We start from the raw sequence: 26257 nt of genomic DNA, 5'->3' as shown, positions 1-26257 counted from the left end.
CCAAAAAGCCCTACAGATGAGAGTCAATCTGCAGAAGTTTCCACTGTATCAAAAACATTAATTTTGGGCAAAAGTGTCACATAAGTCAATCACAGCCCAGTGTCTTTCCTCCCACAACTCAGCAAATGACTGTGTTGTACATCACAGGTTCTTGGTCATTCAGGGTCTTGCTGTTCCCCAGCTCCGACATCACCACTGCTCAGAGTCTCCTCCTCACCAGCCTCTCTGGCTTCCTGGCTCCTGCCTTGATGGACAGAACCAGGACCCCTAGGGTCAGAGGTCAAAGCCCCTTCTCCCCACCTGGGTACTCCTGGCCAACTTCTGCCCCCTCACGCAGCCCCATCCTGGCATGGGATTTCTGAGAGACCCCCTAGGGAAACTTACGTTTGGAAAACACTCCATTCAGAACCGTCTTGAGCTGATTGGCACCAATCTCAGACTCCTAGAAAGAGGAACCCAACTGTGAATCATGTCTTAATGCAGCCCATTCCTGGGCCAGGCAGAGCTTCCTCCGCAGTCAGATACCAGGCCGACTGGCCCTGTGATTTTGGAAGCATTTGACATCTTGAGAAACAAATTCTCCATTTCCTCTGAGGTCTCCAGAAGCCTGGTTGGGGGGTGGGGGGGCGGGACAGTTGATGTACCCAGCACCACAGAAAGCTGCCACCCTTGCCACTTTTCATGGAGTTCACTTAGAGAACAAAGTGTGACAAGTAGTGATAACAGGAGCCACATACCGATGTGGCTTCAACACAGTTCTGCATTCATGCTATAATTAGAGAACTATGATTGTGAAAACTATGAAAAGCCACATACATACATGATGTCATTTGTCATTTTCCTGTGATATAGTGGCTTAGAGTTGTACCAGGCAGTGGTGCTATCCCACGCAGTAACCCACTTTAAACAGGGGTTGGAGATTTGGGCGGTAGGATATCCTACCTGATTCAGAGGAATGTCCATGCCTTAACCATAGATGGAAGATGGGCCTCAGGCAGAATGATGAATGAGGTGCAGAGAAGGGGTACTGGACGGAGAGATGGACTCCAATCTGGACTCTGCCCCTCACTCACCCTGTGGCCTTAGCCTATCACTTCCCATCTGTGGGGAGCAGATTATAAGAACCCTATGAGAACTTGACATAAGCACAGCAGTGTCCAATAATCGGCAGGCTGAGTTTGTCATGGCCCCAGCCGCAGAAGAGAACCGCAAGAGGCAAAATGCAGCACAGCTGCTTTCCTAAATTGTTTAGGTTCAGAGAAAGAAGTAGGAATGCAGGTTTCTCTTGTTACAATGTCACACTCCTCCCTGAGAATGATTTACCACTGGATATAAAAGACTTGCTGAAGGAGGACAGGAGGTTTTTTGATGGGGGATGGATTGATTGGTTGGCGGCTTACGAGGGGCCTGTCGCAGAATGAGGCTGGCTGCTGAGTTATGCTAGAGATTACAGGAAACATGGGACAGAGCAAGTCTGAGTACCGAGACTTTAAGAAAGCTAAAGAGAGAACATGGGACAGTGCAAGTCTAAGGACCAAGACTTTTAAGAGTTATACTAATGCAGTTTTTAGACAAGGCTGCTGTTGTTTGTCTGGATATCTGAGTACCAAGATTTTAAGGGAACATGGGACAGTGCAAGTCTGAGGGCCAAGACTTTAAGAGAGATTATGCTAAAGAAAAGCTAAGAGAAAACATGGGACAGAGCGAGTCTAAGGAAAGAGACCTTAAAGAATAGAAAGGAAGACTTTAGAAGCAAGGCCTTAAAGAATAAAGACAGAGAAAAGAAGCAGAGTAAAGAGAAGAGAAGTAAAAAAGCAATGAGGCTGTTGTGTGTCTCCATCCAAGTGCCCAACACATCTGACCCCAATTTTCTGCATGTCTGTTTGTCTATCCTTTGTCCTTTCTGCATCTCCAGTAGCCCCCAGTCAGGCCAGTTAGGTCAGGATAAGAAGGGAGCGAGAGAAAACTCGCTCTGCCCATCCTCCCATCCTGCCATCCTCCATCAGCTAGGCCCTGGCACCAGAAAGAAGAGACCAAAGCTGCACAGAGCAGCATCTCTGCAGGACAGCTGACCTCATTCGAGCACAGGATAGTCAGTCCCCATCATAATACCTGAGGTCCCTCTGAAAAGCCTCCAGGCTGGGATATAGCCCATTCACCTGCCATGAAAAATGTGGGTAGGATCCTGACAATCTACATTTGGACTTGATCCTGACCCTCATGTGGCCGTGTGTCCTCGGCTAGCTCTTTAACCTCTCTGTGTCCATCACTTTACTAGAAGAGCAGCAGAAGAGACCAGTGCTGCCCTTTCAGCAGGACAGAGAAGTAAGGTAAGTTTCAGGAAGAACTCTACAAGTATGGAGAGCTTCTCTCTCTCTCTCTCTCTCTCTCTCTCTCTCTCTCTCTCTCTCTCTCTCTCTCTCTCTCCCTGGCAGTGCTAGGGTTTGAACCCAGAACCGGGTGCATGCTAGGCAAGTACTCTACCACTAAGCTGTTTTTTTCTGTCATTTTCTGTCATTCTGGATATGCCAAATAAAATATGGCTCCTTGACACTGGGGAAACAACTTTTGTTAGTAAAAACACTGGTCTGAGCATTGGCCTAAAATAAGTTGACTCCAATGGCAATGTAAAGGAACTGTTCACAGGTTTTCTTTCCTGAAGAGGTTTCTGGTGTTTTTCTTCCATTCATTCCTTTTCTTTTTTTTTTCTTTTGACACAAGGTCTCGTCATGTTGCCCAGGCTGGCCTTGAACTCCTGGGCTCAAGAGATCCTGCCTCAGCCCTCTGAGTAGCTGGGGCTGCAGATACATACCACCTTCTATTTCATCCTCAGGTTTAGAAAGCTTCTCAGAACTTCCCCAGGAGGTGGAGAGCATTGCTCTTTCCTTTTCATGGTCCTATTGGCACTTTATTACCCGCCAAAGAGCAGCACAAGTCACTATTTGTAGAATGGGGCTTGGGGGATGCTTTGAGTCCTGGGTGAGCTCTGACTAATGGCCCCCAAATAACTAGTTCCAAAATGAATCCCAACCAGCAGGGGACAACTCTAAGCACCCCTGATCATGCTCGTGCCCAGAAGAAGCTTGGATTCCACAGGCTGAAGGTCTCCCCAAGGGCAGTTAGCCAAGCTACATCTACAATTCCCAGCCAGGTTAACTGAGCCTGTGCCAGCCAAAGCTGAGCAATTCCGCCTCCAAAGGATATTGATTTAGAGAGCTTTTGCTACCCTGGCTTTCTAGTCAGAGGCTCCATCTGACAGGGCCAATTTACAAACAGAAAGGCTTTTGGCTGGACCAGAAATTTGGCTTTTCTATTTTCTCAGGTCAGTCAACATGGCAAGCAAAGTGGCCTCGGGATGATGATTACTCACCCTCAAGCAGCATAGCAATGGCCCTCCATCTTCAGACAGGATGAAGTGACAAGTGACAGGCACAGAAGCGGGGAGCACAGAGAATGCAGCCTCACCCTCTGCACTACTCAGGACCTGAGGGACTACAGGCCACCATGATCTGAGTGTTCTGGAGTGTGCTCCTGCACAGTTTTGAAGTCCCAGATGCCCTCCCCTCACTCACCTTCCCTGCGAACTTCCCAAACAGGTGCTGGAACTGCTCATCTCCTTGCTCTACCTCATTGGGACGCAGCTAAGAGGAAGGAGAGTTGCAAAATTAAGATAGGAATCGTTGAATGAAAGGTGAAGATTCACAGTCCATTCATCCATCCATCCATTAGTGTCTATCGCAGCCAGGTTTTGGGCTATGTGAGGTCAATCCAAGATTGGGGACTGGATCTATTTCTCCCACTGACCTCTCTATCCTGCGTTGAACACTCATGTACACAGTGAATGCTCTTTCAGTGGGTCCCCTGACTGAATGTGGGAGATGCTAAGACCTCTCTCCAGGGCTTGGGAGTGCATACACAGCCTGCACACCAGTGCTGCTTCTAGCTCAACTTCCTCAGGAAGAGCCAAAGTCTGGAAAATGTGGTCCTGATGAATAAAAGGCTACCATCCTTAATATATAAAGGACTCTGACCAATCAACAACAAAAACTCTAACGAATGCTAAGCAATAGTAACGGAGCTCAGTTTACTAAAAGACTGCATACCTCATGTGGGTTTCCAGCCACCACATTTCCAATTTCCCTGAAATACAAAGAAATGGACTAAACATGAGGAAATAAGAAATTCAACTAATAGGTAGGTACTTTGAGGAAGTTTTTGACCCTTCTGGGAAATTGGCTTCTCCAGAACTTTCAGTTTCCACTAAAAACTGTATCAACCAAATCCCTCCCCCTTCACTCTCCCACCCCACCCTGAACTTTTCACCAGAGACAAGAGCTTCAGGTTCAGTTCTCTCTCAGTGAATGTTGGCCTGGAAAATTCTGGGGGATTTTTCACCAGCTTAACCCAGTTGCCTCTTCTCTCCTACCTTGGGAACTGCACTACAAGAATCTGTTGAAATGGCCTCATGGAGAATAAGCCAGCAAGAACAGCTCCTGTATACATCAATGTGGTGTGTGCTGGTGTGCACGTGTGTGTACAGTATGTAGTGTGTGGTACAAGTGTAGTATGGAGGATGGGTATTTTGTGGGGACCATGTCCTGTGCATGTGATATGTGGAATATACAGGGTGTGTTAGTGTGTGATGTGTGTAGTGTGCATGGTGAGTGTAGTATGTGGGGAGTATATACTCGGTTTGCGTGTCTGTATGTGTGTACTGTGTGTATGGTGTGTGCTGTGTGTGTGGTATGTATATGGTATCTGTGTGCTGTGTGGTGTGTGTATTGTGTGTGTGGTGTGTGTGTGCTGTGTGTGTGGTGTGTGTGTTGTGTGTGATGTGTGCTATGTGGTGTGTGGTGTGTGTGATGTGTGTAGTGTGTGTGTGTGGTATGTGGGGTGTGTGTGGTATGTGGTGTGTGTGTGGTGTGTGTGGTGTGTGTTTGTGTATGTGTGTGTGTGGTGTGTGATGTGTGAGGTGTGTGGGGTGTGTGGTATCTGTGTGTGTGTGTGCTATGTGGTGTTGTGTGTGAGGTGTGTGAGGTGTGTGTGGTATGTGTGTGGTGTGTGTGGTGTGTGAGGTGTGTGAGGTGTCGTGTGTGTGTGGTGTGTGTGTGTGGTGTGTGATGTGTGAGGTGTGTGTGGTGTGTAGTGTGTGTGTGGTGTGTGTGTGTGTGGTATGTGGTGTGTGTGTGGTGTGTGATGTGTGTGGTGTGTGTGGTGTGTGATGTGTGATGTGTGAGGTGTGTGTGGTGTGTGTGGTGTGTGTGATGTGTATAGTGTGTGTGTGTGGTGTGTGGGGTGTGTGTGGTATGTGGGGTGTGTGTGGTATGTGGTGTGTGTGGTGTGTGTTTGTGTATGTGTGTGTGTGGTATGTGATGTGTGAGGTGTGTGGGGTGTGTGGTGTCTGTGTGTGTGTGTGCTATGTGGTGGTGTGTGTGTGTGTGTGTGTGGCGTGTGAGGTGTGTGTGGTATGTGTGTGGTGTGTGTGTGATGTGTGATGTGTGTGTGTGTGTGGTGTGTGAGGTGTGTGGTGTGTGTGTGTGGTATGTGGTGTGGTGTGTGTGTGTGGTATGTGGTGTGTGTGTGGTGTGTGATGTGTGTGGTGTGTGTGGTGTGTGAGGTGTGAGGTGTGTGTGGTGTGTGTGGTGTGTGGTATGTGATGTGTGGTGTGTGTGTGGTGTGTGATGTGTGTGTGGTGTGTGATGTGTGAGGTGTGTGTGGTGTGTGAGGTGTATGTGGTGTGTGGTGTGTGTGATGTGTGAGGTGTGTGTGGTGTGTGGTGTGTGTGGTGTGTGATGTGTGATGTGTGAGGTGTGTGGTGTGTGTGTGTGTGTGTGTGGTGAGAGAGGTATATACATGATGCATATTAGGTCTGTATCTTGTGTGGCTTGAGTGTTGTGGTATGGGTATGATGTGTGTGCATATGGAGTATATGTTGTGTATGTGTGTTGTATATGTGCTTGTTGTGTTGTATATGTGTATGTAGTGTGTGGGGTATGTACATTGTGTGGTGTGTGTTGTCCATATGTGTAGAGTATGGGTTGTGTGTGTTGTGTAGATATATGGGTGAGGAGGGGAAGAGGTGCTCTCCCCTAGATCCTGTTCTCTGGCCTCCTGTGCCCCTGTTGGATGGTGGGCCCCTCTCACCAGGCTGTGACCTATGCCCTTTCTCTCTAGCCTTGTCTTTTTGTGTAAGGAAACTCCCCCTGTCCTATAGAGAAAAGTAGAGAGGGCAGGATGGGGACACCAGGGAGGACCTTGGGACCGTGATGTTTTACAAACTTCTTCTGGCAACGACACAAAGAACCAGGGGTGAGTCACTTAGTGACTGGCTCCTGCACCTCTGCCTGGCCATTTCCCTCAGCTGACCCTGAGTTGGACAACCCTCACCCCCACCCTGAGCCAAAGGAGCCTCACAGGGCCTTGGCCTTCTTCTCCGAGAACACCCTCAAGCAGAAGTCGCCATCCTTGAAGGGCTCGAAGGTGGATGGCACCACCAGATACTGCCCAGGTGGAAGACGGGCCCGGCCAGACACTTCCCGCTGATTGATGTAGGTGCTGGAACAGGTAGAGGGCTGGTGGCCCAAGAAGAAGTCCCGGCCCAGGTGTGTGTCCATGTGACTCTCCAGCTGCACAAAGCAACAGGCAAACAATTTCTCTTTAAATCCTGAACAGTGAGGGCCAGGAGTTCATGTTTTTCCTGCTCAGTTAGAGATGATTCATTGTTTACCACTGTGCTGAGAATCAGAAGGCCTCAGGTTCTTCCATGAGCTCACTGTGCGTCAATAATCAAGTATATTTTTGAGTACCTTCTGGGTACCAGGTCATAGTGTTTGAACCACTGACCTTGACTGTGAAACCTTGGCCAGACCATTTGCTCTCTCAGCCTCCCAGGTAAATGAAGGGCTGAGCCCAGGGCCTCTAGTGGAGGCTGTTTCTCTTCAGATATTTTCCCTCATGATTCCAATAGCCTTAATCTGTGGCTGCCCCTGGGGGTGTGGCATGGACCTTCCTGGTATAGACCTGAGGTTGGAGAAGTGAACTTCAATTTTGATCCTTAAGCAAAAGCCACTAGAAGGGCTACTCACCTTTGACTACCTGGGAAAACACTCAGCAAGGTGACTAAAGTGGTCAGACTGCGAGCCCAAGGAGGCAGCCACAGCCAAGCCCAGTTCTGGTCCCTCCTGGCCTCCGAGAGGGGAGGCTGCTCCCCATGATCTACCTAATTGTTGCAGGAAAGTGGGAGGCTGTTGGTGTGTGACACGGGCTAATTAGTGACTACAGTGTGCTTCAAAAACACAGGTGCCAGCATTGCTACTGCTATCATTAGACCTCCTCACAGCACTATATCTTTACCATCAATCTTCATCATGACACCTGTGACAGAGGGCAGGTGCTGCCAAGCTGCAAGAGCTGTGATTTCTGTGAGGCCTGGAGATGGATACCCACCCTGGAGTGGTCAGTGTCCATGCATGGTTGCCAGACCCTCCATGGCTCCCAGGTCTGCTAATCAGGGGAGGAAAGCAGCTTCCTCCTACCCGTTGCCCTGGCCAGGGCTCCACAGGGATCCCCCAGGAAGCCCCTGCAGAACCAGCCACTAGGGCAGCCATGATGTTTGGAATTCCCCATGAAAATGCTTAAACTCGTGGGGGCCTTCCAGCAGGACCATGGCCAAGGGTTATGGGTTCAATGCCATTCTTACCATCCCTGAGGATAGCAAGGGGAGGAGAAAGGCCCAGCAGAAGAAATGGTGCAGCAAACTCTAATTTGGGTTCTGTGAAAAGGAGAAAGCCAAGTTCCAGCAAGAATCCCAGAGTGGAGCAGATGAGAGAAGTCCTGTTTGGGATGCTAGAGTGGGAACTGGAGACACTGAGATAAGAGCTGGGTCTCTACTTTCCTACTAGAGACCCCATACAGGCAGGTGCCACAGGTCCCTGACCCTGACATCCTCCCTCACTGTGACTCAGCCAGCAGTGACAGGAGGGGGATCACACAGGCTTAACTGAGGGTGGTTATCAGTGTGTGCCCAGAATCCCCCATGGGGTGGAGCAGAATGCAAATTAATAGACCTCACCCAGACCTACAGAACCAGAAATTCTAGGGGCAGGACCCAGCAATTTTCTTTAACAAGCCTTCCAGGAGATTCTAAGACAAGTTCAAGTTTGACAGCCATTGGCCCGAAGATTCCCTGGCACTTGCAGAACCTGGGATCGCCAGGGACACATTGAGGGGCCTGTGAGGTGCTATTGGAGTGAATTCCACAGTGTGTACATGTGGCCCCTCATATAAATGGGGCATCTCTGATGGGAACCACCATTAACTGGATTTAACTCACATTTGGTTTTAAATATGTTCTAGTAGTGAAAGAATTAGCATTAAGTCACCCATACTCCCTTGTCTCTTCCCTCACAATAACAGCATGTATTTGTGATCCAAGGGCAGGGTAGACAAGTAGCCTGTAGCCTTGGAACAGCACATGGGCTGGAGCCTGTAAATTTGGGCCCTGTTGGCACATGCCACATTGCTGGCCAAACGTGAGAACCTGGGAGAGTAGAGGGAAGGCTTCAGGAAGGCAGGTACACCTGTTTGTAATTATTGGAATTGACTCCAGCTCAAGGAAGAACAGTGGTTCTCAACCTTGGCTGCAATTGGAGTCACCTCTTGTTTATAAGCCTACTATGCCTGGGTTCCCCACCCCAAAGATTCCCCTATCATTGTGTTGGGATGCAGCCTGGGAATTAGGATTTTTTAAAACTCTATAGGCTGCCACCAAGTGGATAAAAACCCACTGGGGTCTCACTTTGTGCTGTCTGTGTTCCCCCAGTGAGCCCTCCCAGGAACTCCCTTCTCAGGAGTGCTGCGGGGGTACAGGCGGGTAAACCAGGAGCACAGAGGAAACTCCAGATGTGTGACAATGATGATATGACTCTCTAACCCACTTGTAAATGACTGAGGAACAGAGGAAAAGCCAGGTGCCAAAAAGATAAAGTTGGTAGGTACTTCCTTTTCCAATCAGAGATCAGGGCATTTATTTCTGTTGACCAGATAAATAGGAGCCTACAGTGTGCTGTGATTCGTGATTGCTTTGCTTAGACTATACCACCAGGCACATTGGCAGGGGGGCGGGGGGAGCAGGCAAAAACCACCCCTGTTCCCTTCTCTTGGGGCCTGAGAAGTGAGACTTGGGTTTATCTTTACCAGCATTTGGGGTTACCAGCCCATGGGGTCATGTAAGGGAGTCCAGGGGAGAACTGGCTTCCATCACAGGATGATGCTGGGTGCCCATCCCAAAGACAGTCAATCTCATTCTTACCAAAGGAAGGACATCTGTCAGTGCAGTACTCACATACCTCCTTGGGAACCTACAGGGGAGATAACAAGAGCAGGTTACCTGAGAGCACAGGTCTCCCAGTCATGCTTTTGCATCCCTCCCAGCATCTTGCAGACAGAGTCTGAGGAGCAAGTTCATGCTTAAATAAGAAATTAGTCAGTATTTTGAAACTGGAAAGTCATTGATGAATTTCAAGGCCTCTGAAGACTACTGAATCCTACAAATCTGGGAGTGAAGGAGAAGGTTCTTCTTTTTTACTTTATTTTCTGGTTGTAAAATCTACCAGAAGCCGAAATTCTTTAAGAGTTGGAGCTTAAGTAAGAGCTAATGTCTTCTTAAAGACCTATAGACCTGGACTCCCAGATCATGGAATTGGCCAGGGGAGGATCTCACTCAACCTGTGTCATAATTAGTCCTGCCCTTGGTGAGTGGTCAAAGAATAGGCACAGGACAAACCCGGGCCTATCAGAGACTTCTCTAGGATTTTAAAGTCGGAACTAAGGTGCCCCTTTCTTTTTGCTGGAAATATTAGAGCATGAAGAAATCTAGACCAGACAAATACCATGGGCACTAGAGAGATGTGGAAAGAGCCCTGGTAGCATCCGAGTCCCTTGTCCCAAGCATCCCTCTCCTTCTGTAGTCTGATTACATGAGATTCTGTTTTACTAACTTAGCTTTAGTGAGGCTCTATCATTCCCAACTGGAAATGTTGACACCCATGAGAGATGAGCTCTTAGACCCAGAATGGGAGTCCTGCCATGCCTAGGGTCCTGTGCTAGGGTAGAAGAGGGCTCCAATCCCCATAGTGTCATTCTCCCTTATTTTGCCCATGCCATGCAGGCTGTTCAGACCAGAAGAGCAGGAGGGACAGGCTGGTGTCTTGGGTCAGCAGGCAACTGTCTACAACTCTGAGAAACAATGAAACTAGGGAGAATTGGGTTCAGCTAGTGTCCTTGCAGCAATGATAGAACAGTTCAGGATCACTGTCACTTATCTAATTTTGAGTTTAAACCAAAATCACCCATGCAGAGGTCCAAACTGGCTGAGAAAGCAAAGGCCTCATAGGAATTTTCCCTCCTTTCAGGACTGAAAGCCTTCCCCACCCCACCGCTAACTACCTTGGCAGCCTTTCCATCAACAACTCGACCACTGCCCTGACATCAATATGCTCCAAGTCCACCCTGCCAAGAGTCACTGGGCAGGAACCGAGCCATGCGGGAGCAGCATGGCAGGAAAGCAGGCCTCAGCCACTGCACGAGGAGGGATAGGAAGGGAGGTCATCTATGAAATGCAGGATCCTGAGTGCAAATGACAGGTCTGCCTGGCAGGACCCTATTGTCACTGCAGGAAGAGAGGAGGTAGAGGCCAGGTGAGGTGGGCTCTTCAGCCTGCAGGGATTCCTGACTGCTACTCAACTGGTGACAGTTTTCAAGTTCAAACTATTCTCCAGTTGCACACAGTTAAAGCCAGAGGAGGGAGACACAAGGTAATAGTATGGTGTCTCTACTACCCTAGCTGCTCCCTCCAGCCCCAGCTGCCCCCTACATCATTTCCTCAACCTACCTTTTAAATAGTTAATGTTTACAGATGTCATGTCCTAAATTATAGGCCTCTGTACATAAGACGAAAGACCACAGATCACATACACTGGATTATTTTATAAGCAGCTATAATCTGATGTCTGAAAAATTGACATGCTTTGTGAGCACAAACATCATGCTACACAAAGCTATTTCAAAAGAATGCTTTGTTGATCTGGCTACACAAGGTAGGCCCAATGCAGGAAGAACTGGTACCACTGAGCACACCCTGCAGCCATGCCTGCCTACTCACCTCTCTCCAAAACTGTCATCTTGTCAAGAAGCACGTGGAGCTGGAATGCTCTCCCTTCTTCACCTTTGCAATTTTAGTCATCTTTTGAAGCCCTGATCAAAGTCTCCTCCTCAGCTGAGAAGCCCCAGCCCCTGTGTCGGTCTCCATCACAACAGATCTGGCCTTTCCTGTGGTCAGCTGAGTGTGTGACTGACTTCCCACTAGAAATCCTGAGCGCTCTAAAGGCAGTGACCTTGGGATGTTCCTCTGTCTCTCAGATTTCAGTTCCACACCTGGCACATGGTAGGTGCTTAGTAAAGTTTGGTATTGGTATGTATATGCAAAGGACCTTCTCAGGTTTTTATTCCTATAAGAATTGAGTCTTGTTTTGTACTATTTACAATCTAGGTAGCCAAGCTACCAAGCAGCCAAGCTGGAGGAGAATGGGAGCTTATTTATTTGCAATTCTTTTCTTCCACCATCGAGTGGCAATTCTTTGCCAATTCCCTTTCTTCCAACATAACACACACACACACACACACACACACACACACACACACCTCTGAAACCCTGAATTAGAAAATATGATAGAAGGCAGGAGGGTGGATGAGCTTAGCATTTGCATGTTTCCTTCCTGGTTTCTTATTACAATACTTCTTTTTTACATATTAATTTACACTGCAATGTTGGACCTCCAGTCAGCTATTGGTCTTCCTGATTAGAATTATATTTTCCTCTAAGAAATTCATTTTTAACAAAACTGTGAAAGACAAAAACAAACCCACCCGTAAAATTCTCTGAAATTTGTTATAAGGAGTCTTTGCCTATAAAAAGAAATGGGCTCAAATTTGTTTCTGGAGTGGGGGTTACTAAGAGGGGCTGAAGCCTGAAACCAGAACCAGCTATGTTCACCAATCCAGAGACACCAGAACCAAAAATGTCCATTTGGCGTCAGTCACCCCAGCCCATGCCCTGTGCGTCCCAAGGGTCTCAAGGTTGTCCATGGCGGAAAGAGTGGGTACATATACTTGTATCTTTGCCCCCTTCCCCCACTCACTGGTTCCCCTCCTCCCTCAACTGCCTTTTGCACTCATGTTTTGCTCCTGTCCCTGAAACACCTCTACTTGGAAAAGAGCCTAATATAAACATTCACCCTGAGCTCTCAATGACAGTAATGAATTACAAATCTCAGTGTTAACAGTAGACATTCGAGCCATAGGAATAAGTCTCTAATTGTGGAATTCAGACCTCAGGAAAGTCTTTCAGAGAGGAATTTGGGGAAGAACAACATGTGATTAGAAATATCCAAGCAATAAGGAAAGATGTACTCCAATTATTCAGAGCAAAGACGTGGGGTACACACAATGAAGGAGGAGCCCAGCTGGGCAGCACCTGATAGACAGCGTAGCCAATGCTGAGTGTGCCTTGTCCTATCCTCTTCTGTCGCCTGCGATTCTTCTGCATCAGACCCAGCAGCACGGTACAGCAGGGTTCACCAGTGCCCTCCTCCTGGTCCTCATCCACCTCTTCCAAATGGATTTTGAACTGGGGATTAGTCCAGTAAGTGGCTGCAAGTCCCCCAGGTGATTGTAGTTCCCCGTGGGGGTGAGGAGATGGGGAAGAATAAAATAAAGGGAAGAACCCCGATCATCCCAAAGAAAGCATAAGTCTGGCCACACTGCCTGGTGAGCTGGCCTCAAAAAATGATCTTTCCACCTTCCTGACCCACCACCACACAAGCAGACACATCTGTTAGTACTTGTCCATTTAATGATCAACCTGGTACCCAGACCTGCTTGATTGCAAATAGCCCAGGGCTACCCTGAGCTGCACTGGGTTAGGAGCTTTAAGTTCTCCTGGACAAACAGTGCATCTCTTCCCGTTCTTAGATGGAGAACACCTGAAGGAGGGGAGATCACTGGGCAAAAAGCATGTCTCTGGGACAGATGAGGACAGAGTCCCAGGGGAGTCTGACTATCAAGGAGGTCTCCGCCTAACAGACTAGACAGCCCTCTGATTGGCATATGTTCTCCTTCCAAAAGGCCCCAGATCAGATCACAGCCCCAAACATCCCTGAGAACAAGTCCTTTTCCTTTGGCTCTGGGACCTCACGTGATAGTGTGGGTATTGCAGCTCACTGACAGACACGCTCCCTTTAAGACAAGTCATTTGATGACGCATTAGGAGTCATGATGGGCAATGAAGACCCATTCCTGCCACACCACCCATGGATATTTGAAAAGACTCCTTCATGTGAAGGTGACCTTTGGAAAAAAAATCTCTCAAAATAGTGACTACACAAGCAGAGGCACAGAGAAGTCAAAAGGAACATCCAAGGGCACACAGCAATTCCATTCTATGACAGTTGAGCAGCAGGGTATAATTAAAGAAGATAGGCCTGACAGGTTGCACCATGCTAGAGCCTCAACGGTTTCAATAATGATACACCCTGGGTGAAGGAATTTTCTTTTGGAGCTGGGAAAGTTGGGTATTTCTTTTTTAATCCTCTAAATAAAGGTTCAATTCTGTGAAATAACAATAGCATTTACAAGTAACCAAGGGTCACCTGATTATTATTTTTTCTTAACTGTAATTCAATTTCACCTTTTGAGACTCTTCATTTCCAGATTTTTTTATTTAAGGCACAAGCAGGAATTTTTAAAGTCAAGTGTCTATAGATTCCAGAGGAGACAGAAAATTTGGTGATCTTCTGTACTTACATCATTACCCAAAGGCAAGAATATTCCATTGCTTCCTGATAGCACAGATGGGATTATGATTTGGTGCACACAGATACCTTGGGCACCCCTACAGTTCTGAGCTCCCAGAATGATCCATGCAAATTTCCTATGCATTTGCTACAAGCTCACTAATGGTGAGCATATTTTAATTTCTCCCAAATGCAGCATTACAGCAGTCCCTACATTTTTTGTTTACTCCTTAACAGTACTGGAGGAAAAGAATGGGCCATAAAAATAATATATCCCATTTGTACAACACTGCACAGTTTACAAAACACTTCCCTATGCACTCCACATTACAATGCTCACTGAGACCCGCTGAGGTCGGAAGGTAGGAATTACTACCCAATTTTGAGGATCGGGAAACTAAAGCTCAGGAAAGGGAAATGCCCCCCATGTCTCACAGCTATGAAGCTAAGCAACAAAATAGGGTATGAGTTCCCCCTTCCTCTCTGTCTGCTCTCTGTTGCTGGAAACAGGAGGTCTAGGTTGGATGGGGATGTAGGAGAAATCTAGGCAAGACCCCAGGATTGCACCCACGTGGGTTTTATGATGATTCCACTTCCACAGCGCTGAGCACAGACTTGCAGTGAGCTCTGATTGAGAAGAAAGCAGCTGGCCCAACCCCTGTGTGTACACTCTTAAGTCAATCAACAAAAATCAACATGGCCATGGCAAACCAGCCAAAAGCATGGGAAGAAGGAGGCAGAAAGTGAAGAGAGCAGGTTTTGCTGTCCTTGGTTTCTCCTGAAAGACGTGGGATGGTTTTGTGGAGTTTCTTCTTCAGGTGCTGCCTCTGGATTTGACCTAGGAGGAGCCTATTCGTGTACTTATTAGTGACCTTTCATGAACCCAGGAGGCCGCTCACCTCTAGTAAGATGAGGACCCAGGGTTAGTACAGAGGCAATGGTTTGCACCCAACTGACCCTCATGGAAGTGGAGCATGGCCACACGCATGCCCTGTGTGTGACCATCCTGACTCCCACTGTTCTCCCCTCCATCTCAGACTCAGGTGCAAACACAAAGCAAATGGCTGCTCTGTTGGGTGCTGTTGGAAACAACAGATGTTGTCCTTTAGCAAACCATTAGCCACTCTGTCCCCAAGCTCAGTGGGATGGTGTCAGCCAGCTGGGTGAGGTAGGGATGGTGGAAGCCCAAGGGAAGAACAGGAGGCCTCAGCATAGGGCACCAAGAGCAAGGTCAGTAAGCAGCACATCCTTTGGGAACAGGGACGGGTGGGTGACGCAAAGGGAATGTGAACACACAGCAGCTGAGATCAGGCCTCAGGTGGGTGGCTGCAGAGCCACCATCTATCCTTGCTACCATGGCCTCCAAGCTGGGAGAGAAGCAGAGTTTCAAGTACAAAGCCATTATCCAAACATCAGCATATGAAGTCACCCAGCTGAGAGAGGACAAGCCAGGCAGCCCTTCGCCTCACCTGGGTAGTTCTGGCAGCCCCCAGCAGTAGAGCCCCGCGTCCAGCGGCCACTAAACAGCACTAGGTTCCACTTATGCACCTCCTCACTGCTCAGAGAGTCTGGGGACAGGTTGCAGATCTCCAGTCGAGAGAACTGCTTCAAGAAATCTGAAAATGACATCCTGGAGGGCAGAGGAACCAGAAAGCTGTCAGTCAAAGGGGCTGGGTAACAAAAGGCACCCAGTGGAGCACAGAAATGAGTCCTGTGAGTGGCCTTCAGAAGATATGGGTTAGAAGAATCTTTTCTAACCTCTGGTACAAGCATCCAAATTCTTCGCTGTGGTTAGAGTGTCAGTTCTTAGAGAACACATCTCTACTGACCACGCAGAGTCAGAACCATAAGCTAGAGGAAACCCCAGGAGGTGAAGTGCATGCAGCCCCTGCCTCCAGGCTGGGTTATATTGAAGTCTGGAGGTTCCTGCCCATGTAATTCTCAGGGATGTCCAGCCTAGAGATGTCCTCTAAGCTGTACCATGTTCAAAATGTACTATGTATCATCTTCCTTAGTCCCCCAGCAAAGGAAGGTGTTCTGTTTTAATAATAAGTGATATCTTAGACCTATAGAAATAAAAGTAGTGCCCTGGGCTCATTCAAAAAGTAGCAGGCTGATGGCTAGCCACGTTGAGTCCCCAGTGGCTTGGTTTCAGTGCTTTAGGTATATGAGTAGAGAGATAAAATTATATTAGAGCAAAAAGGGGGAAAAGAATGAAAGACCCATGGCTGGGACCCATGTCTCATTCTTGGAAGTCTTAGCGTCTGGCCACGCCCATGTCAGAATGTGAAATGGGCCCACCACCAGGGACAGCTCTGCAGCAGCAGCCTCTCACCAGAACTCGCCATCCTCAGCTTTCTTGTCCAGCTCTTCCTTCCGCCTGGGATCTATGTAATTCCACTCAGGTGCACTGGGGAAATGAAGCAGAATTCACTCCTGGGGAGCAAGCTAAATGTGCCACCCCCTCTAAAAAAAGGGCCAGAAATGGGATGCCCAAAAACAGCAGGTAGAAAGCAGGCTGGACCGGGTGTGTGGTACTGCACAGGCTGGAGAGGGAATGAGGCAGAGGACATGGGTGCCAGCAGGGTGGCCCTGGACCTGTGGCAGAAACACTATGGCCCTGCTCTAACTTTTACTGTCTGGCAAGTTTGACATTTCCAATTAAAACTACCAGGCCCCTGACTACAAGAATGAGGAAGTCCAGGAGAGGAGATATAAGATGTCCTGTCACAAGAAGGGCACACACTCCAGTGTCAGTTAGTAAGTTGTCAATCCCATTTGTCTACCAGTCTGGAGTGAATGTATTGTGAGAAAGTCTGAGCAGTGCTGGATGCATGGACACAGTTCACCTCCTAAGCCTGCAAGAATGACGATCAGGCCTGAAGTAATGCCACCCTGTGAGGCCTCCTGCTGGTGGCCTTTCCACAGCAATATCCATGTGCCTTGTCCAAATGCCATCTCAAACTACCTGACCTTTGCAAAGTCAAGTTTTCCTGAAATACATGTGCAATGTCTAAATAACTAAGCAGTATTAAGATCCATCTTTTTTAAAAAAGCAAAAACAAAAAACCCTTCCCTGAACACTTTCAGCAAAACCCAAACCCTTTCTCTGCAGCATGTGAGCTGGGTGCATCCAGGCCCAGACTTCCCTGGGGCAGGCTTCTAAGAGCCCAGGGATTAGTGGAAGAGTTTTCAGGGGTTCTTTAATTAATGGAAACATTCATTTAATCTGAACTAAGTCTTAGGATGTGCTTATTACAAGCAAAGATTAAGGGACACATTGAAGAATTCCAGATCTAACTTAATCTCCCACTTGGTTGTTGTTTTTCAAACTAAAGCAAATTTTTAAAAACCCAAATAAACCAAAAATAAGAACAATAAACTCTAGCTAGACATTGGGCTGGGTTTGAGCACCCTCCTTCTTCAATTGCTATATATAAACATATAATGCCAGGGGAGAGAGAAGAGGTGCACTCAAGACTCTAAGATTGGGAAAGGAATAGTATAACAACTCATTTCTGGTGACTGTTTATCAGTAAGACTGGTGCATTGTAATTCCTTCCCCAGCACCAGCCAGTCTCCCCTGGACCAGCTTTGCTAACTGGATGGAAATCACCTCATGCCATCCCCATCCTCCTGCACCATAGGAACATCAATTCCCGGGTACAGCTACCCCAGGACATCACTGCCTCTGACTGGCTTCACTTCACCAGCAGAGAGGCTGCCCAAGACATTCCCCTCCTGCCAGTGACCACCCAGGTCCTGAGCTCATGGGGTGAGCAGCATCCCCTTCACCACCACCTGCTGGGACCTAGTCCCATTTTCTCACAGCATCATTTCCTTTTGGTACGGAGGTGTTTGGCCTTTGTCAGAGGGACTGGTGTTTGGGGAGTGGAAAGAACAGATGATGCTGATCAGTTTGACCTTCCAACTACAGCAGTGTGGTAAGTGGAAAACAGGTGACCCTTCAGCACTAAGCAAAATTCAATGGGGCTGCCAAATTTTATGCCAAAAACAGAAATCCAGAATCAAAGACAACAGCTAAGTGGTTTTTATTTTGTTTTCCCATCCCGGCACTGTTTGACACTTTTTCCTGAACAGGCTGTGGCATGTGGAACAGAAAGTGCTGCAGAACCCACTGAGCTGCAGGACTCATGACTGTGTGTGCTGCTTGCCACCTTTCTGCAGAGCAAGGGGAAACATGACTGGAAGGTAAGAAGGAACTTACTCATCGCTCCAGGCCCCCGACCACTCCACTTCACCCCATGGGTTTCTGAGTCTGATCAGCTTCTCTGGGGAGCCACGGAAATCCACCTGCAAGTTCCAAACACAGAAAAGGAACAGAATTGTCGTGCTCCTGCTGCCCTGCTTTCATGCCCACGCCCGAGAGCTGAGACCATGCACATTAAATGTTTCAAATGCCTCTAAATGACTACACTTCTATTTTCTTTCAATGTGTGTTTTCAGTCTTTGGCCAAGTGCCCTGTTTTTCACTACTAGTTTAGATTTAAAAAAAAAAAGAGAGAGAGTAAGTCTAACACGAAAATAAGCTTGTGTCTGCTCTACCTTGAATTTTTATAGTTCACTAAGTTTGACTCCATTCTTGATATTTGAGATATTATAATAATAAAAGCCTTCTAACAAATGCTGATATCACAGCAGTTAGCATTTATAGTGTGAACTATGGACTAGGTTCTGTGCTAAGCATTTCAAATGCATTATTGCCTCTTTTAAAACTCACAACAATCCTGTGAGCTGAGCATTATCTTCATTTTACAGCTCAAAACTCTGAGGTTCAGAGAAGTTCAGTCCGAGATTGCCTAGTTAGCACACAGTGGATGCAGTGTCTCCAAAGCTCAAACTCGAAAATCCAGGCACACGCTGCTGCTATAGTTTAATCGTGGTTTTCCCCTCTAAAACTCATGTGGAAATTTGGTCACCACTGGGGCAATGTTTGGAGGTGGAGTCTTCAAGAGACATTTAGATTGTGAAAAAGAGTTAATATTCTTCTCACTGGACTGGGTTAATTCTCCCGGGAGTGAGTCTCTCCCTCAGGACTGGGTTAGTTGCCAAGAGAGTGGGTTATAAAGAAAGTCCAGCCCCTTTTGCTTGCCTCTCTTCTGAATGTGTCCATCTATTCTTCCAACATCCACAATGTTATGGAGTAGCATAAAGTCCTCACAGCCACCCAGTCTTGGACTTCGCTGCCTCCAGATCCATGAGCAAAATAAACCTCTTTTCTTTATAAATCACCCAGTCTTGGGTATTCTGCTGTAGCAACAGAAAACAGGCTAAGACACCACCCCACCCTACTATTTATTGAACACTCGAGTGTAAGCCCCCTCTCACATACATTCTTACACTTTCATACTTGTCCAAACACAATGGTCTGTTAGGTCTTTGTCATCTTAATTCCTTTTGTGTCCTCCATCATTCCATAGCTCAATGTTTCCATGTACATAATCAATCCATATTTATGGAATTGGCTTGATTACAAACACATTCATGAAGCAGAGATACATATGAGAGTATTCATTCTATTTTAATAAATAGCAAGAGCTAGAATACCCATTGCATTTCTCTTTTTGCATTGGCCATTGGGAAGCCCAAAGCAAATTAATTTCTCAATTATAGCACTGTCTTTAGACTAGATTGATGTATCTTATCTTAGTTGTATGATCTGACTGTGTCTATGCTTTTAATTGCAAACTACCTCAAATCTTTTTTGAAATTAGGGTGCAGAAAGGAAATAAAAATAATGAAAATTATAGGCCATGCTTTCCGAGCAAGACCTGAGCACCTTCTCATTATAGCTCTTCTGAAAGTTGGAGCAGTTTACCTTTTCTGTTTTGGGGCATCCTGTGGTTTTCTCCTACTTTACTTATATTTTTATTGGAATGTATATTGAACCCAACCCATAATCTCTACAAGTTTCCTGGCCATACTTCAGAAGAAAGTTTGTATTTAATTAGAATCATAGGCTACAGTGCAGAGGGATTAAGTTATCCATCTCCTGGACAGTGAGAGTCAGAAGAGCACTTGGGGTATGCAAGAGCTAGCCCTCCTCTGCCCGGGGCTCTGGGCATCCAGAGACAGACTGAACTCGGAACCTCTTAGTGCTGATCTCCTCTCTCTTTCTCTCAGGGGTGCCCTGGATTTGTGGTAATAACATTTCATGCCCCCACCACCACCTGCCCAATTTTACCTCTTCAATTCCAGTGACAGAGTATGCGTGACTCTTAACCAACTTCTGCCTGGTGATGGCTTCTGCTTCAGCTGCACTGGAGACCTGGGGGAAGAAGAGAACCTACTCAGGGTGGCTGACCCTGACCTCTTTGAGGCCAGCCCTGTGATCCTTTCTAAGGATATACCACACAGCCAGAGGGCCCTAGTGTGGGATGAGAGGAGCACAGGTGCAGCAATGAACCACAGGCAAATAAAGCCATCTCCAGTCAACCCTCTTTAATGGACCAGGCAGGTGCTGAATGGCTGCCAAGCTTGGAGTATGACTTGCAAGCTTCTAAAATGCCAACAGGCATTTATTCTCTGAGACTGGTCCCTGCTTCCTGAAGAAGAGTATCCACTATTATCCACTATGACAGCAAGACAGGAAAACAGAGAAGCCAGAGGAGTGGTGGTTTCCATGGCACACTGGAATTCCATACCTTCCTGTCAGGCCATGACCCCTACCTAGTTTCAGAACCTCTTTTCTTTTCCTCAAGGATCTCCAAGGCCATGGAGTATTTGCAATGATCATATTTGTTTTCCAAAATTCCAAGATTATTTCACAAAAAGAGGTAGGGCCTAGGATCCAGGGAGCAAGGCTGTGTTCTCAGGGCAATTCTAGTAGTACAAAAGGGGTTCTATCACTTAAGGGGAAATCAGAGCTCCTGCAACTAACCAGAGTTCCTACCCACAACTGTCTTTACCAGCTCCTGTGTGCTGTGGTCACCAGATTTGCCTATTTAATCCAAGACGGTGCTTGTCCAAGACCTTTCCAGGCCTCTCTCCCTACTCCCATCCCTCCTCTACCACACCTAGGGAGCAGGGACAAGGAAAAGAATTCAAGCTCACATCAATGGAGCAGCCCAGCAGAGACCCTGCTTGAAGGGCTTTCCGGATGATATGATAGAGGTTGCCTGGGGCCTTCTTTAGATCATAAAACTCAGAGATGCCACCTGTGAAATCCTCAAACCCCTCTATTGTGGAGCCTCCAGCAAGAGCCTCATAGGAGCCATTGAGCCTGTTGGAAAAGAAAGAAAACATGCAGCATCCACAGCCATTAACAACCCCAGGGAGGGGACCACAGGGGTTGAGGAAAGGGACAACACTAGGACCTTGTGGTCTGAAAGGTCAAGGAGGGCCCTTTGCCAATTTTGACTTTGGGCCTGGAATGTGCTTAGGCCACTGCTTCTTAGCCAGCTCAGTATTTTACTAGGAACTGATCTCAGACAACCGTTCCAGAGCTGGCCTAGCTGCCTAAGTTCCTGGGGGTTGTGGGCACAGACAGCAATGAGAAGGACCCTCCCTCAAGGAAGAGAGGCACCTGATGAGGCTTGCTTTGGGAACAGGACTAGAAAATAACTGGGGTTTCAGGAAAGAGTGTCAGTAAACAAAAGGAACCCAAAAGAAGCCTCCAAACACTGAATGTCATTGAGAAGGAGAATAACTCTGAGGAAAGGGTAGAACCCTTTTTAAGTTTGGTACACTTTTTTAATTCTTCTTCATCACTATTCTAAAAATTCACATTGCCCTACAAAATTACCTTAATGTTTGAAAGAGGAAAAAGCTAAGGCCCAACAAGTCAGGTAGCTAGCCAGCAATGCACATATTCATGTGGGGATGGAGCTGAGATCTTAAACTCCCAGCCCAAATTTCTACTTTTCTTCATTCCTAAAGGATGCTTGCTCTCCAGCCTTTGGAGACCCCAAAGACTTGGCCACACTACCTTGAGGTGAGGTGTGAAGACAGGTGTGGGTTAGGGCAGATGAGAGCATTCGGGGAATCTCTAGAGTCCCTTGGCTCCTAACTGCCCCGCTTACTTGGCGTAGGCCTTCTCCAGCAGTGCACTCCAGAATTCATTGCGTTCTTCAGAGTGTAGAAAGAGCAGCTCCCCATTCTTGGTGGGCAGCCTGTCATCGATGACCACGTCCACCCACTCTCCATACTGCCAGAACTATGGGTGGGAAAGCACAGTGCTGTTCACACAGGTAGCAGAGGGAGGCCCTTCAGTGGCCCTGTGAGGGGTCCCTGTACAGTCAGTGACCAAGTCTTGGATCCTTCCTGAATGTCAGGCTCCTTAAGAACAGGATCTAGGTCTCCACATGCATAGGGGATGCTACATAAACCAGGAAACATCCAATCTGGTGTCTGGGTTCATGGATATGAGAACTTTCCCAGAATCACCAGTGGCAACAGTGGGTGACTCAGACTCTCATTTCCTGACACTCAGTCCCAAGTACTTTCCTTATGGTCCCGTAGCCTGAGGCAGATGGGAAGGGGATGGACACATGGAAAATTGAATGGATGATTTAAAGAAATGGTACTCAAACTTGAATGTGCATCAGAAGTCAGCTGGAGGGACTGTTAAACATAGTTACTGGGCTCCACACCCAGAATTTCTGACTCTGTAGACCTCAGGAGAGATCTAAGACAGAGAAAGTAGTGATAAAGACTATAAACAAGACACAATACCTGAAAATGAAAGATGCCCGCATAGTTCTTCTGGAAGTTCTGGTCCCTGGGCACCACCCGGTAAAGCAGCTTCTCATTCAAAGTAAGGGAGGCAATGGCTGCCAGGAGCCAGCAGTCACCTGTACAGCAGCATAAGGGGACACAAATTGGTCAGGTCAGGCCCTTGCTGTCCCATCACTCCAAGATCCTTATCTGTCTTAATCTGTCCTTGCCGATATAACAAAATTCCTGAGCCTGAGTTATTTATAAAGAACAAAAATTTATTCCTCACAGTTCTGGAAGCCAGAAAATCCAAGGTCAAGTCACCAACAGATTCAGTGTGTGGTGAGGGCTGCTTCTGCTTCCAGGATGGTGCCTGTTGCTTGTCCTCACTTGGCAAAGAGTGGAAGAGCAAAAGGACCTACCTAATTCTCTGAAGCCTTTTAAAAGGGCACTAATCCCATTCTTGAGGGCAGAACCCTCATGACTTTATCACGTCCTAAGGTTCCACATTTTAATACCATCACAATGTGCCTGAGGTTCAAGCATATGACTTTGTGAGGGACATATGGACTCAAACTACATAGCATCAACCCACTCTCTTCTAAGACAGATGCTAGCGTCTCCTGTCTGAAATGCACATGCAGCAATCAGCTCCTGAGGCCTCACTAGTTTTTTTTTGTTTTTTACTCAGAAGTGGAAATTCCTCCCCATCACCACTCCCTCCCCCACACACTAGCCACTGTTTCACCTCCCAGGCAGTAGGAAATGGAAACAGGAAATGCCTACTCCCAGGCAGTAAGAGTAGGAAATGAAAAGAAAGAGGAAAAGCAGCAAAAATCTGTCCCTTCAGTCCTTTATTGGCAACTCTGATAAATTTGGCTGAAGGAAATATTGAAGCTATGTAGCCAGTCCCTAAATCTTGTGAGTGAGTAAGTGAGTGAGTGTCCCTCTCAGAGCCTGGGGTAACAGGCAGCTGACTCTGTGTGACGAGTTTAGAACACGGTCCTTTTGTGTTTCCGAGTTCGCCACCACGAGAGCCTCATTGGTCAGAGCACCCTTGAGGTACTGATCGGCATCAAATAATCATAATTTGAAGCAGAAGAAATAGAAGTCAAGAAAGGTTAAAAATCCTAGGGCTTGGCATTGGCCACTTTGAATATTCCAGTAAATTCAGAAGCAAACTGCAATCCCCTTTCTGTGTGAGTCAGACTTTCCAGACTGATGCCGCCCAGTGCCATTTTCTGGGATGGCATCATCATCCCCTGATGTCATCTTCAAAGGGTTAAGTACAGGCACCTGACACCATTTGCTTACCTTGAGCTGCTATGGAGGGGAGGGAAGGCGTCATCTTGGGAGTGATGTGTGCTTCTTGCTCACATCCATGTAGATGCTCAGACACACCAGCCTCTGAGAGCCACTGTCCTAAGTCTTCATACCATGTGAAAGCACACTTCATCTTACTGCCAGAGCTGCCTCTTCCCAGCTGCACTGCAGATCCCTAGCTCTAGGAGACTGGAGTTTGGGGAGAAAGTCCCTGTTCCTCTTATTCATAGGATTTATATGACTCCAAAATCTTGCCTGTGTGTCCTAGTCATCTTCCCCATATAAAATCTCTGAACCTTTTCAATGCGTCTTCAGACAGAAGACTCTTACAACATTCTAGAGACCATCCAAGGTCCTTATCTAACTCTGTGCTTTCTTTCAACCCTATGACCAAAGTTGCTTGCATATTTCAGGTGTAAACATACAGTGCTTTTCACAGGCTCGGGTTGCCTGAGTCAGTAGTTAGTAGACTGTGACCCAGGACCCACCTCTAAGGATGTGCCACTGTGTGGTCATTCCTTATCTTTCTCAATGGAGGCTCATGACTTGAACCCCTAATTTCTATCCCCAACCAATCTTGTATTCTCAATCTCTCTCTCCCTCTCTCTATCCCTCACCTCTCTGTCTCTCTCTCTCTCTCTCTCTGTCTCTCTCCCTCTCTGTCTCTCTCTCTCTCTCTCTCTCTCTCTCTCTCTCTCTCTCACACACACACACACACACACACACACACACACACTTACTTTGCCAGGATCCCTCTACTTCAACAAAAAACACCATCTTTATTTTATTTTATTTTATTATTCCTATGTGCATACAAAGCTTGGGTCATTTCTCGCCCCTGCCCCCTCCTTCTCCCCACTCCCCCCTCAATAACCAGCAGAAACTATTTTGCCCTCATCTCTAATTTTGCTGTAGAGAGAGTATAAGCAATAATAGGAAGGAACAAGGGTTTTTGCTGGTTGAGATAAGGATAGCTATACAGGGCATTGACTCACATTGATTTCCTGTGCGTGTGTGTTACCTTCTAGGTTAATTCTTTTTGATCTCACCTTTTCTCTAGTTCCTGGTCCCCTTTTCCTATTGGCCTCAGTTGCTTTTAAGGTATCTGCTTTAGTTTCTCTGCGTTAAGGGCAACAAATGCTAGCTAATTTTTTAGGTGTCTTACCTATCCTCACCCCTCCCTTGTGTGCTCTCACTTTTATCATGTGATCAAAGTCCAATCCCCTTGTTGTGTTTGCCCTTGATCTAATGTCTACATATGAGGGAGAACATATGATTTTTGGTCTTTTGGGCCAGGCTAACCTCACGCAGAATGATGTTCTCCAATTCCATCCATTTACCAGCGAATGATAACATTTCGTTCTTCTTCATGGCTGCATAAAATTCCACTGTGTATAGATACCACATTTTCTTAATCCATTCGTCAGTGGTGGGGCATCTTGGCTGTTTCCATAACTTGGCTATTGTGAATAGTGCCGCAATAAACATGGGTGTGCAGGTGCCTCTGGAGTAACCTGTGTCACAGTCTTTTGGGTATATCCCCCAAGAGTGGTATTGCTGGATCAAATGGTAGATCAATGTTTAGCTTTTTAAGTAGCCTCCAAATTTTTTTCCAGAGTGGTTGTACTAGTTTACATTCCCACCAACAGTGTAAGAGGGTTCCTTTTTCCCCACATCCTCGCCAACACCTGTTGTTGGTGGTGTTGCTGATGATGGCTATTCTAACAGGGGTGAGGTGGAATCTTAGTGTGGTTTTAATTTGCATTTCCTTTATTGCTAGAGATGGTGAGCATTTTTGCATGTGTTTTTTGGCCATTTGAATTTCTTCTTTTGAGAAAGTTCTGTTTAGTTCACTTGCCCATTTCTTTATTGGTTCATTAGTTTTGGGAGAATTTAGTTTTTTAAGTTCCCTATATATTCTGGTTATCAGTCCTTTGTCTGATGTGTAGCTGGCAAATATTTTCTCCCACTCTGTGTGTGTCCTCTTCAGTTTAGAGACCATTTCTTTTGATGAGCAGAAGCTTTTTAGTTTTATGAGATCCCATTTATCTATGCTATCTCCTAGTTGCTGTGCTGCTGGGGTTTCGTTGAGAAAGTTCTTACCTATACCTACTAACTCCAGAGTATTTCCTACTCTTTCCTGTATCAACCTTAGAGTTTGTGGTCTGATATTAAGATCCTTGATCCATTTTGAGTTAATCTTGGTATAGGGTGATATACATGAATCTAGTTTCAGTTTTTTGCAGACTGCTAACCAGTTTTCCCAGCAGTTTTTGTTGAAGAGGCTGCTATTTCTCCATCGTATATTTTTAGCTCCTTTGTCAAAGACAAGTTGGTTATAGGTGTGTGGCTTCATAGCTGGGTCCTCTATTCTGTTCCACTGGTCTTCATGTCTGTTTTTGTGCCAG

The 26257-nt window shown here is 46.8% G+C and overlaps 1 protein-coding gene across 5 annotated transcripts in view; it reads right to left on the bottom strand.

The window, feature by feature from the left end:
* Capn8 (calpain 8) overlaps positions 1–26257 on the bottom strand; it is a 71874-nt gene that overhangs the window by 12257 nt on the left and 33360 nt on the right. The window contains exons 3-15 of one of the 5 annotated variants that reach the window (XM_074048242.1): positions 22545–22663; positions 21893–22026; positions 20925–21093; positions 20056–20139; positions 18079–18164; positions 16186–16260; positions 15320–15480; positions 12533–12708; positions 9348–9359; positions 6415–6626; positions 4104–4140; positions 3573–3641; positions 385–442 (exon numbers count right to left, since the gene is read on the bottom strand). In XM_074048242.1, the coding sequence (XP_073904343.1) occupies positions 385–442; positions 3573–3641; positions 4104–4140; positions 6415–6626; positions 9348–9359; positions 12533–12708; positions 15320–15480; positions 16186–16260; positions 18079–18164; positions 20056–20139; positions 20925–21093; positions 21893–22026; positions 22545–22663 (1392 nt within the window). The other 4 variants (XR_012438951.1, XR_012438952.1, XM_074048240.1 and 1 more) reach the window with 4 other exon arrangements.

This window comes from Castor canadensis, chromosome 11, assembly GCF_047511655.1.
Source record: "Castor canadensis chromosome 11, mCasCan1.hap1v2, whole genome shotgun sequence".
In the NCBI taxonomy this organism is placed as follows: domain Eukaryota; kingdom Metazoa; phylum Chordata; class Mammalia; order Rodentia; family Castoridae; genus Castor; species Castor canadensis.
The sequence above is the reverse complement of the archived record's forward strand: the minus strand, read 5'-3'. Positions and strand labels throughout refer to the sequence as shown.